The 13,371-nt window shown below is 41.8% G+C and overlaps 1 protein-coding gene across 1 annotated transcript; it reads left to right on the top strand.

Annotated features, from left to right (window-relative positions):
• The first annotated feature begins 1,374 nt into the window (after positions 1-1,374).
• LOC121575930 (inward rectifier potassium channel 2) lies at positions 1,375-10,249 on the top strand. The gene is made up of 2 exons (XM_041889226.2): positions 1,375-1,608; positions 6,410-10,249. The coding sequence occupies exon 2, from the start codon at positions 6,689-6,691 to the stop codon at positions 7,970-7,972; it is 1,284 nt and encodes a 427-aa protein (XP_041745160.1). The 5' UTR covers positions 1,375-1,608; positions 6,410-6,688; the 3' UTR covers positions 7,973-10,249.
• The last annotated feature ends 3,122 nt before the right edge of the window (positions 10,250-13,371 follow it).

The following is a 13,371-nucleotide window of genomic DNA, read 5'->3' as shown; positions in this document are numbered from 1 at the left end:
TGTCTGTAAGAACAAAGGAGAGGAATGACAAGGGAACTTTGGTGTGAAGAAAGCAGATCACACTGTCTCTGCATGTGAATTTCAGTTGCTTTGATTTTACAGGGATGTTTAAAGCCATAATGTCATTAAGGCAGTATAATGTGTTTTAAAAATCGATGATATTGTCCAAGACATACAACACATGTGGTGTAACTTCTAAAGCAGTTACTGTAACTACACTGTCATGATGGCTCATATACAGCAAGCTGAACATTGAGATTGATAGGCCTACTTACCCAATATCATTGGACAATCATATGAGAGGTCATAGGGCACACACATGGAGTGGATGAAAGTTGATGGACATCTCTCCATGTTGCTCACTCATACTTTCTCCCCACAGCTTCACAGGAGAGCTCGTGTGTGGACCAATCATGTTCCAATATCAGTCTCTTGCTCTCCGCCTTGTGGCCGAGAGCAGCATTACCGTTTGTCATTGGGCATGAAAAGCAAACATATGGTGAGCGCCGATGGCCAACTCAGAACTCACACAGCATGTTCGGGTAGCTAAATATATGACCTGCTATTAATAGAGCCACTGACATGTAGCACAAATAAGCAGTTCAAAGTGTGCAGAAAAGGAGGTAGGCTATGGGTCAGAGCTTATCATTAGTAAGCATCCTGCTCTCATGGCATCCAACTGAAACAGCTGTGGAGCGAGACAGACAGATCTTGACCTAAAATTAAACTTTTGATGCATAAACATCCTCAGAACTTTTATAGTGGAGGAAGATAACCAAAATATAACATTGGAAGTTAGAACAACTTTTTCCTACAAAATACATTTGCATTTTACCATAGGCTATAGACACCATGGAAATATCCTAGATAAACAGATAAAGAATAATGTATATTTAAGCATATTTTTTAAGTAGGCCTAAGTATATTTTATTGAGAGGGGCAAATTTAGGGGAATATCTTCAGGTGGGATAACTGTTTCAGCCTGTGTTTAGGTAATGGGCACTTTTGAAGCCAACAGAGCGATAAAAAGTTTGATTCATTTTAATAATTTCTAACAACTCTTTACTCTTGGACAGTAACCTAACAGTATTGCCTGAACATTGGTGAACATTTTGGAGAGTTTTATAACTTGTCCCCGCGGGGGGTTTAGACTATAAAAAGATACCCTTTGGGGGAAATTATGTTCCTGTGTCCAGCCTAAAATGACCCCCCACCCTCTCCAAACCGCTGACATGTCTCCCCAACACCACGTTCAGTCCGTAGTCTATGAATTTTCACACACGTTTCATACAGCTGAGTAAATTTATCAACCGACTATATGAGCGCGTTTTCCTCTCTGTAATACTATTGGCTGGGTATGGACCAGAAGGCGGAGCATGCCGGTATACGCTATTTAAATTGCTCTGGCGAACTATTTGCTAAGCACATTATCAAGACCAGTCATTTCAGTGACATGAGGGGGTTTCGGTTATTGCTGTCATCATAACAAGGCAACTACTTAAAAACAGTAACAAACGCTTTGAAAAGTGTGGATACCAGAGAACATAACTTCTGGAATATAATTTCAACTATCCGTTGATTTTGTTCCGGTCTACAAATGAGCAACTGGTAGGTTTAAAAACCTCTTTCTAGCAATTTGTATCAAACTTATTGGGAAGTTGATGATGCTGAATGCATGACATGGAAGAATACTGGTGTCTATTACATAACTATTAGCCAACTCAATAGACTACGGTTTATTTTATTTTATCTCTAGGCCTATTTGAAAAGCGTGGAACAGTGGCGCTTGGAGTGCGAGCACTTGAATGGATGCGCGGCGCTGGGGGAGTTGGGATACGGGCGATTTACACGACAAAGTCATACCCACTGTGGCTGGTAGCTTGCAGAGAATATAACTGCTATTCATCGTTTATAAATTTAAATCATTTTATAAAACTATTTAAACCCAAAACAACACGTTTAAGTGTGATAAACATGTCATGTTTATGCTTGGGCTGATTCATACATGTATGATGCAATAGGCTACACTTCTTACAAATATAGGCTAAAACAAAAAAAATTACATTTGCCATGCAATGAGTGCAAGTCATAGGCCCTATATTATCCATGTAAACATATATGCATGTAGGCCTACAGTTATAACTTGTCTGAATTGAATGTTTGAAAGACGCAGTTGGTTCCATTTTTTAGGGCGCACCTGTTCGCATTGGTTGTTGGCATATGCCGCATTTCGAGTGCCGCTTGGAGCCTGGCTGTGGAGACATATTTTATTGTATGCTTAAAAGGTCGTCATAAATTAGATATTGTAAAAAAAATAAAAAAAATAGTCGCAGACGTAGCTCTGTAACATTTGCAAGACATCCCTAAAGCGCCCGTGAACGACTGTGCGCTGGCAGTAGATCAGGGTTACCGTAAATTCTGTTTCTGCAGAAAAACTTCAACCATAACATTGTTTCCAGTGAATGTTGGCACTATTTATCAATCTCTCAGATTAGGCCAGTCCAGGAGTATTGATTCAATCAAAGATCAGAGGGATTCAATTTTCCACAAAGCATAATTATCCAACTGATTAAAAAGGGTCTGTAATAGAATAATAGACAGTTATACTTTTCCATTCTGTTATCATGGTGCCATAGAAACAGATAGGAAAATCGCTGTTTAGCATCTATTGATGTTCCGAAAAGCCAATACAAAATTAAGGGTCCTCTCAACCCACAAAATCTAAATAAACAGGAAACAAAACAAAACATAGCCATATCAATTTCTATTAAATTTCGACACAAAATGTCCTATTAATCAAGTATTGTGTAAACCAGACAGTCATCCTAATTGATATTAATTGAGGAGAGGTTGTAATGCTGACTGACTTTGCATGTCTCATTACTGATTACTGCCAACAATGCATAATTCCCCAAATTCCCCAAATAGTGCCCAAGTTTGATGACAGAGTTGCTCTTGACTCCACTCACCACCAATATGCTATTTTAGATCCAATGTAATATATTGTAGTACTAATTCTAGGAGCTGATATCACACTTTAAAGATGGAATCCTTAATAGTGAAACGTCCACGTCCGTTTGCGATATTACAACAAGAAAGAGGTTACCGCAAACAACGAAAACATTTCTTTTTCTCCCTCAGACAATCATTGCAAGCATTATAGAACAGAAGCATATGTACAGGTTTTTTTTTTTACCTTGATGCACAACACTCCCCAGCTCTGCTTCGTCAACAAAACAATGGGGCGGACAGTGGCGCTGTTTCCACTACTGAGGATTCCATCTTTAAACTCATTTTACAACTTACAAACATGAAAGGAAATATCTGAAGGCAGTCTACACACTAGATACATGTTTGTAAATTGACTTAAGAGAGACTGTAATCTAATCATAGCTACACATCTCTGATGGGTTTACTCTGAGTGAAAGTAATTATATTTGGCGATTTTAAGTATTGCAAGGGAACACAAAGAAAAAATATATATTTTCCTAATGCCCTCACGTCCCTTTTCATCATTGACTCTCATATCATCCAATCTCCCAAAAGTCTTTACTAAATTCAATACATTTCTTGGAAATGAAAAACCCCAACCAAACATAACAAAAGAGTTCACAATGTTCATTGCAACCATGGTTGGTTGCTAGCACAGTGAGGTCTAGGACATGTGTAACAGAGTAGACCCAGGCAGGAAGGTGTTACAGTAGTGTCAGAGTCAGAACCCTCACAGGACCGCCATTTTGCTGCTGAGAGAAGATGAAGTCCCGGAGGACTCTGTGAGTCAACAAGCTACGTTGATGCCCTCAAATGCACCCATGAGCAAGAGAAAGAGAGATACTGTGTACACTTTTATGTTCACATTCCCCCATAAAACAAATATATGTTTCATATTCATTTATGCACATTATAATACGTATATGTACAGTATGCATCTATGCATGTAGGCCTATATGAATGTATGTATGGGTCCTTGTTTAATTTTAAGTATCACTAATCGGAAAGTCTCCACAAACATTTGTGTAATTAAGTCATACAGCAAATGGAATAACTGTTATTTTTGTACCACTAATACCCCATTAAAAACACCTCATTACGACCTGAAAACACCAAGCTTGAGCCTTAAAATGTTTCCAGAACCCTAATAATTGACATTTAAAAAATAGCTAGTTTGGTCGGTTGGCCCAAAGATGTGGTACAGTCATCTTTCCAGAGTTGTGATCAGGCCCCAAGTGTCCGGTCTGAAGCGTGAAGTCACAAGCTCTGCTGGTCAGCTACTGCATAGCAACCTAACGGTGCCAAAAGCCCTGGTCTGCCCTAGAAAGCCTATGTAAATTATGATCGCACAGCCAATCAATAAAAAATGTTTACAGACGTTTTGGCCTCTAAAATTAGTTTATTATGATCAAGTTAAATCCCCACGGTTAATTATTTTAAAGTTCGCTACAAATCGAGATATTTAATTAAATAGTGATCCATTCTGACTACTACATTTGTTGTCACACAGGACCACGTGCTGACACAGACCAATCACTGGCTGGCAGGCTACGAGGAGGTTCGCGCCCTCATGCACACACTTTACACGTGCGCCTAAGGGGGTGTGATGTGCTATCCAGATGAGAGTGTAGAGTCAACGAGCCTCTCAAGTGGAGATGGAGGGGCTAACCAATGACTATGGGGCTTTCGTTATTGATGCCGAAGTCATCTAGCAGCGTTGGGTTGACTCTCTCATGCAAGATGAAAACGACTACATCGACCATGATCCATTGTTACTTACGTCCACTTTGACCATGATCCTTAGCAATATATATATTTTTTGCCATTCAGCCCCATTCAGCAATATGGCACGCTTCAAATTCAAATACTTCTAGCTTCATGAGCCAACGGGAGTTTTCAATTGGAATACGTGGATGACGTCAGCGCTATAACTATCTACTGGTTTTAATGTCTATGGTTGTGATTGGCAAGGTATGTGAAAATGGACATTAAGAATGCACCAGTGAGCAATGAGGCAGGAGGATTGGTGCATGCACCGTGCAATGTGACAAACAGGCTGGTGTGGCAGACAGTAAGACCGTCTTCACAGTAGGGTTGTCACTATAAAAGTATTGCGATACTCAGAGGTATCGTGGCAAGGAAACAAAACATGAAGCGGACAAAATTTCCTGAGGAAAACGTCCTAATGTTGGAAACGGGCAGCCTTATGTGTCACCCAGAATCACATGTTTATTTTCCAAGCTATAGCACACAATATGTTACATACAGTAGGTTTCTTAAAGGACCAAAGAGTTTTATCCATGAAATATTTGGTATCGTAGTATTGCGATACTGGTATTGTGACAACCTTACTATCGTGACAACCCTACTTCACAGAGTGGAAGTGACGGGCCTACTTGACAGGTGACGGGCCTACTGACAACCCTATTTCACAGAGTGGAAGTGACGGGCCTACTTGACAGGTGACGGGCCTACTGACAACCCTATTTCACAGAGTGGAAGTGACGGGCCTACCTGACAGGTGACGGGCCTACTGACAACCCTATTTCACAGAGTGGAAGTGACGGGCCTACTTGACAGGTGACGGGCCTACTGACAACCGTACTTCACAGAGTGGAAGTGACGGGCCTACTTGACAGGTGACGGGCCTACTGACAACCCTACTTCACAGAGTGGAAGTGACGGGCCTACTTGACAGGTGACAGGCCTACTTGTAAAGCAATATTAAACTGAAGGCAATCGTTCATTTTCTGCTTTAACAAGACTTATTTCCTCTTCCATGTTGCAACAAATGTCTGATGTGCTGGTAAATATAAAATATTGAAAGTGATATGTGCATCCGAGGATGATCAGTAGTCAGTTAACAGTAACGGTAGTTCAAGAACTTGAAAAACAGAGTCAGAAGAAACAGAGTCCATGGGATCCCGTAGAAACACCGTAACCCACAATCCAACAAGAAATTATCTTGTCGACACTCTGTGGCCAACAAAAACAAGTATGCTTTGTGAATGACCATCAGTGGGACCTTACTCCTGTTACTCTGTGACCTCTCTCAGTAGAGAGTGGAAAAGCCAGGATTGGGGTTGAATACAGCTGTTATTTTATCATAACTGAATGAAATGTTGGCATGAGGAGACGTGCTTGTTCTTGCCCTTGGGTATACAGTATTTGATGGTTTTCTCAGGCTGCGCACACTACAGAGAAATGGATGGGATAATGAAATAATAATCCATGACAGTTGGTGACTATTTCATGTACAGAGTTCAGATTGGAAGCTGTTACCTTTTAAATAAGGACATTGGGTTCATATCGCTTTTATCATGACTCGTATCATTATTAATTGATTTTTACCTCTGTATCCGTTCTTTGACACCGTCAGTAGGTCTAACACCTTTCTCTCTATCTCTTTTTCCCTCAGCATACGTCATTGCTGAGGTCCGGCCGCCCGATGAGAGAGCACTGATCAACTCATCATCCTCAGCCCTGCGGATACCAGAGGCCGTCGAGGACCGAGAGAGAGAGAGGCTTTGTCTCCTCCTCCCTCTGTCCCCCTGTCCGCCTCACTTCACCACCCCATTTCCTGCTTGAGTTGGTCCCCCTTAGAGTTTCAAAACTGTTTCTCCAACGCTTTTTCCAAAAACTCAGACTGTTTTCCAAAGCAGAAGCAGCGCCGCAGCCCTCCCACCAGAACGAGGTGATGGGAAGTGTGCGAGCCAACCGCTACAGCATAGTGTCATCAGAGGAGAACGGCATGAAGTTGGCCACCGTGGCGGTGCCCAACGGGTACGGGAACGGCAAGGGCAAGGTGCACACGAGGCACCAGCCCCAGAGCCGCTTCGTCAAGAAGGATGGTCACTGCAATGTACAGTTCATCAATGTCTCTGAGAAGGGCCAGCGCTATCTCGCCGACATCTTCACGACATGCGTGGACATCCGCTGGCGGTGGATGTTCGTCATCTTCTGCCTGGCGTTCCTCCTGTCGTGGCTGTTCTTCGGCTGTGTCTTCTGGCTGGTCGCCATCTTCCACGGGGACCTGGAGAACGACGCCCAGAAGTGCGTCTCCAACGTGAGCAGTTTTACCGCAGCCTTCCTCTTCTCCATCGAGACCCAGACCACCATCGGCTACGGCTACCGCTACGTCACCGACGAGTGTCCGGTAGCAGTCTTCATGGTGGTCTTCCAGAGCATTGTGGGCTGCATCATCGACGCCTTCATCATCGGCGCCGTCATGGCCAAGATGGCCAAGCCCAAGAAGAGGAACGAGACGCTGGTGTTCAGCCACAACGCTACAGTGGCCATGAGGGACAACAAGCTGTGTCTAATGTGGCGCGTGGGGAACCTGAGGAAAAGCCACCTGGTGGAGGCCCACGTCCGGGCACAGCTCCTCAAGTCGCGCACCACGGCAGAGGGGGAGTTCATCCCTCTGGACCAGGTGGACATCGACGTAGGCTTCGACAGTGGAGTCGACCGTATCTTCCTGGTGTCCCCCATTACCATCGTCCACGAGATCAGCGAGGACAGCCCATTCTATGACATGAGCAAGCAACAGCTGGAGACGTCCGAGTTTGAGATCGTGGTGATCCTGGAGGGGATGGTGGAAGCCACGGCCATGACCACCCAGTGCCGCAGCTCCTACCTGGCCAGCGAGATCCTCTGGGGCCACCGCTTCGAGCCGGTGCTCTTCGAGGAGAAGAGCTACTACAAGGTGGACTACTCTCGTTTTCATAAGACTTACGAGGTGCCCAGCACTCCGTTGTGCAGCGCCAGAGACCTGGCCGAGAAAAAATACATCCTTTCCAGCTCCAACTCCTTCTGTTACGAGAACGAGGTGGCGCTGACTAACAAAGAGGAGACAGACGAGGGGAACGGGGGTAGCGTGGGCCCAGACGTAACCCACACAGACAATATCCCAGACTCAGAGCATCACCAGGCCACTGTGCCTCTAGAGCCCAGGCCCCTGAGGCGAGAATCTGAAATATAACTGTGCAGAGACTTCAGACCACCTCACAGAGAATTCTAGAATTCTAGAATCACCTCTTGTTGTTGTAAAAGGCACATTGAGCTGAGCTGGGCCTTGGGTAAAGGACAGATTCATGCCAACGGTACTGCTGTGGGAAGGGGCTAGCCAGGGACTTGTATGTAAGAGTTTCTTAAAACAATGTAATTGCATATTACAACAAACACAGCACTATGAAACATGTGCATAGATGAAGGAAAACGTTCTTTAAAAAAGGTTCCCACAAGAAAATGAAAATGATGCATCTCTTTAGCGTCTATGTATAGACAGGAACATGCATCTGTTTAACATATTGGAAGGGATGTTAGCTATGATGACTTGAAAATAGCAGGCATGTCTCTCTGTGCATCTGTCCAGCAAATAACGAACAAGATGGTTTTAAGAACTATAGTTTTTATTTCTATTCACTGCCTTTTAGTTGAAAAGAAAAATGCTGCTATATGCAAATTCTCTACTTTCTCGTTTCAGAGGAACTGGGGAAAAACATGCAAAGATGTCCACCCATAGAGTAAGAGAGACATTTTGATATTTCTGCTCTTTCAGAGTGAAAACCAAAGACATTTTTTTTTGCTAATTTGCACTTTTGAATTGATCATCGGCAACCATCTCTAAAATACTCTAAAGTTATTGAATGTTTATCCAAACAATTAAGCTGCAATTCGGCCATGTAAAAAATATTTTTTTTCCTTATACTGAGATTGGAATTGATCACCAATTTTTCAGTGAATGCACAACTGATTTTGCTTTTGACTAGAGCCTCATGTTGCAGTGAACTGGGTGATCTTTGAAGGCTTTGGTGAATTACATCAAAGGAAATGTAGCTCGATAGTATCTTTAACCTATTGGAGAAAACATACTATGCAGACGTTGTAAAGTAGCGGAACAAATCCTTTAAAAGAAAACTAAATTATCAATCTGATACATTTTTATATGAACTAGTACTTCAATACAGTACTTATCCGAAGCAGATATTTGAACCTGTATGTACTTTTGTTCTTTGAGCTGGTCTCATAACAGACATACAACATAACATACTGTAGATGTAAGGGCCGTTCAATGCTGGTCAATTCAGTAGCAACATGTCTGTTTTCTGTTTTGTGTGAAGGAAATGAGCAGGGTGCTATTGGTGTTGAAATTTAGCAGAACTGAACTAACGCCTACAAGACAAGGGGGAGTGAAAATGAGCATACAGATGTTCTCAAAAAGTGCTGCTACATTGTTGCATTTCGTAGGGTTTGATAACAGAAGAAGCCAAAGAGTATTATTATCATCATAATAATTATTGTGTTTCTCATCCATTTGTTAGTGGTAGAAGTAGAGCATTTTTCGAAAGTAAAGAAAATCAAGAGGAAATATTTATTTTCAAACACTCCTTTTAGAAATGTTCGTAGCACTTAACTGGAACTCATTCAGCATAAGACTTAATCAATCTCACTGTGATACAGACATGATACTCAAAGTTATGTGGCTCTTATGATGAGAGGCTTTCAGTAAAGTGTTACCGTCATTTTCATGTTCAAAGCCAAAGATATAAGCCAGGTTCTAGGCCCTAGACTAGATCAGCAATATGTTTTAACTGTTTTTTTAGAAGGCGTTAGCACATGTTCAGAAAATAACAAAAGTGTTACAATAGTCCCTTTTCAGTTAAAAATATGTTTAAGCAAAACAACAAAACATCAGTTTCGTTTTAGTACTTTACAGTCGTCCACAATTCTGCCATCACAAAAAGAGCACATCTTCTCCTAAAGGTTCTTTAAATAAGGAGACTATAATATACAATGCATCTACCCCTCTATCATACCCTATCAATGTCTTTGCTGTTCATGAATGTGTTCTTATATCCCGAGTAGGCCTAAGGATTGCCATGCCTTGTTATCAAATATTATTTTATTTTTCATTATAAGTTGTTCGTTGTTTTACTTGGGAATCTTGGATTGGAAAACATGGTTTAAACTAAGCCAACAGTACTGTATCCCAGGCATATTAATAAGATGTATTGAAAGCCTATAGAGAGTTTGGATTATGACAAATCTATCTCCTATTTCTTTGACTGAAGGCCATTCGGCTACAATGTTCCTTTACTTGTACATAGACCCCCTCCCTCCCTCTTGCAGTAATTTTGTATCAGAGTCTTCCAGTTGTACTGCAAAACAATGGAATGTACAGATTTCTATATTATTAATAATATTATTGTTATTATTATTATTATTGTACATGCTATTATATTGTTTTTTCAATAAAACCTCAATGAATGAACAAATGATGTTGTGTTCATTGCCATTGTAATAATGATGATAATAATTTAAGACATTGACTTAAAGTAACACAGTAAACCACAGTAACACAGTAAACCACCAATGATTATGATAAAGTTAACAACAAATCCGTTATTGAGGTCAAGTAAAAACAAAAGTGTTATCTTCCATCAGGGAAGTAATATGTTAAATATCTATCATCAGGCTTCTGGGGTTACTGTAGGGTGTTGTGAAAATCCCCCCTTATCTTGTATCTAGTACTAAGGCAACACATCTTGTATCTAGTACTAAGGCAACAAGCCATCGAATAAACCAGACAAAGTTTGTGATAGATTTATGAGAACATCTCAGTGTCCCTCTGTGAGAATATGAACAATCCTCAAGACAGATATGGTCTGCGCCAAATGGCACCCTATTCCCTACATAATGCACTACTTTTAACCAGAGCTCTATGCTCTATGGTCAAATGTAGTACACTATATAGGGAGTAGGGTGCCATTTGGGATGCATTATGGAAAAATACAGAATTGGCCAAGGGCCAGTGGATCAGCTCTGGTAGAATATGTTTTGAAGGGACCCTGTACATGTGCGTCAGAAGCCTTACCTTCTACAGTAGTGGTTTAGCCTGTGATACTAAGCAGTACCCCTGTCCTACGTCTTGTCGTCTTCCCAGAACGCATTAGGGATTATTATTAAACCAATAGGGATTAGATCACCCCTTTCTATTTCTCTCGCTCTGACACACACTCCACCTATATCCATCTCTTTCAGTTTCTCTTGCTTCGACACACTTTCCCCGCCAATTTCCTGCTCTATACATCGCTCATCTTGTCTTCCAGCCCTCATCTTGTCTTCCAGCCCACTGTAATTGATTCTTGTGCTGCTCATAATGACTGTTCCAATTCTTCACAATTAAACTTGATGAAAGGTTATTATTCATTCATTACTACTCATCTATCTCTGGTTTCCAATCAACTTCAGCTACTGTAACTCCCCAGACCATGAGAATGGATTGCTATATTTCAAGTATGACCAGAGTATGGTCAGACTTTGGGCTACTTCTCAATCCTCCATGGTATTGAGTGTTTTTATCGCTGATTTATCTCTACATCCCGTCATTTACATGTATTTCAGCTGTGACTTTGAGTGCAAATTGGGTTTTATTCTCCACAGGATATAAAAAAAATTATATAATTTAAGTTTCTAACATAGTCCATTTCTTTCAATGGTCTCTGCGCAACAGACAATCTTATAGTGTCAGGGAAATGTGCAATGATACATGTCAATGTTAAGCGCACACAATTTCCATAGCAGTCACATCATAATTCTGCCAGGACCCACTGCACTTTTAGGTTGGCGTGCCCAAGGAGAAGGAGAGCAGATCTCATTGTAACGTTTACCAGTGCTATAATGCACACACTATACTTACAAAATATTTAAGACTCTATGGATTCTCGGGGACTATCGCTGACCCCGCTTTCGTCCTCCAAATGCACGTCAACCTTCCAAATGACAAAACAATCTGTAGAGGGAAGCGCTCTGGCACTGGCACATCCCTTGATTAGCCAACCAGACGCACCTGGCAGGCAAGACAGAGGGATAGAAGGCATGTCAGTGGCCACTGGTCACACTAGAAATACAACAACTAAGGACCCAACAAACCAATATTTCATTAGTGACAGACATTATGGTTAAACCGGGAATCTATAGGAGTGCTCTAAATCACAGGTATGCTCTGAAGACAAAATACATGTTGTTTGACACCTTTTAACAGTGTCTTGTGTAATTCCCCTGTCATCATGTCACAATGACAAAATCCAGTGTTGGAAGAGAGGAAATAGAAATGAATGACAATAACACTCCACCCCTCCACGTGTGTTTAAGAGAAAGAGAGGGATGATGGAGAAAAACAGGATAAAACCGAGCTCCATGGAAAATTCCAAAATGTACGGTTCATGAAGATTGACACTAATGTCAACTTCTGGAGTCTGGACTCTGGAGTCAGTGCCGTGGATGTGTGTGTGTGTGTGTGTGTGTGTGTGTGTGTGTGTGTTTGATCTATTCTGGCAGTTAAATTATCTGATTCATATCCTATCAAACTGGGGGCCAATGCCTTGGGGGCCAATGTGGAGACGATGCGCAAAGGCGCTTCGGCCCAATGTGGGAAGCCTACGTGGGGTCAATATTTTAGCCCTCATTGGGCCCACATCGTGCCAATGTCATGTTGGCTGGGTATGTACCGCCCGAGGGAGGAGGGAAATAAAAGTGAGACGTTGGTGGGAAAGTATGGAGCAAGGAGTCAACCCATTTCCGGTCACACCATTTAATAATCCATTTATTTATTGAATTATTAATTTAAAAGTAGTGACCAGGAAAGGCACATTGAGGTTACTTCCTGTTCAAAAGGAAAGAATAGTCCCACATTGTTAAGTGCCTTGCAGGGTAGCAAAGTAGAGGTTCTGGCTACTGTAGGTGAGCTTCTGTTCCTCTATTGTGCCTTTCAACCCTCCACCCTCCACCTCCGTACCTCCCCTGTTTATGCAAACTATAAAGTTGTATATGAGCAGAACAAACATCCCAATAGGAAATATTGGACTAACTTTCATTATGAAAAGCCATAATAGACAGAGACCAGGTATCAGCAGCAGTTTATAGTTTGATAATCTTTAATCTAAACAAATTTTAACACTTTATTTGCTCAACCATTTATCAAACTTTTGAATATTGGTGTTTTTCCGCGATCCAAATCCAAGGACAACAATTTAGAGCTATAAAATGGGGGCAACAACACAAAACAATCCACCTCCCTCCCCAAGCAAACTATGACCGGAATACCCTTTCTTGTTATTGAACCTGTATGGGAACTTAGCTTTTCAAACAAATCCAGCTCTCTTCCAAACCTGTGATCCCTCCTGTGTTTTTTCTGTTGCTGGACTGAAGTATTCCAACTTCACAAGGACCCCTGCTCTGCCAGACAAAACCTGCCTCAGAGGAGCAGCACGGCTAGAGTATACAATAGGTCTAGAGCAGGGCTAGCTAGGTTCCATTTAGCTTTGGGGACGTCAGGGTCAAACCAAAAGGCTTTCTGGCAGATTTCTTTTTGAAAGG

This window comes from Coregonus clupeaformis, unplaced genomic scaffold (assembly GCF_020615455.1).
Source record: "Coregonus clupeaformis isolate EN_2021a unplaced genomic scaffold, ASM2061545v1 scaf0993, whole genome shotgun sequence".
Taxonomy (NCBI): domain Eukaryota; kingdom Metazoa; phylum Chordata; class Actinopteri; order Salmoniformes; family Salmonidae; genus Coregonus; species Coregonus clupeaformis.
The sequence above is the reverse complement of the archived record's forward strand: the minus strand, read 5'-3'. Positions and strand labels throughout refer to the sequence as shown.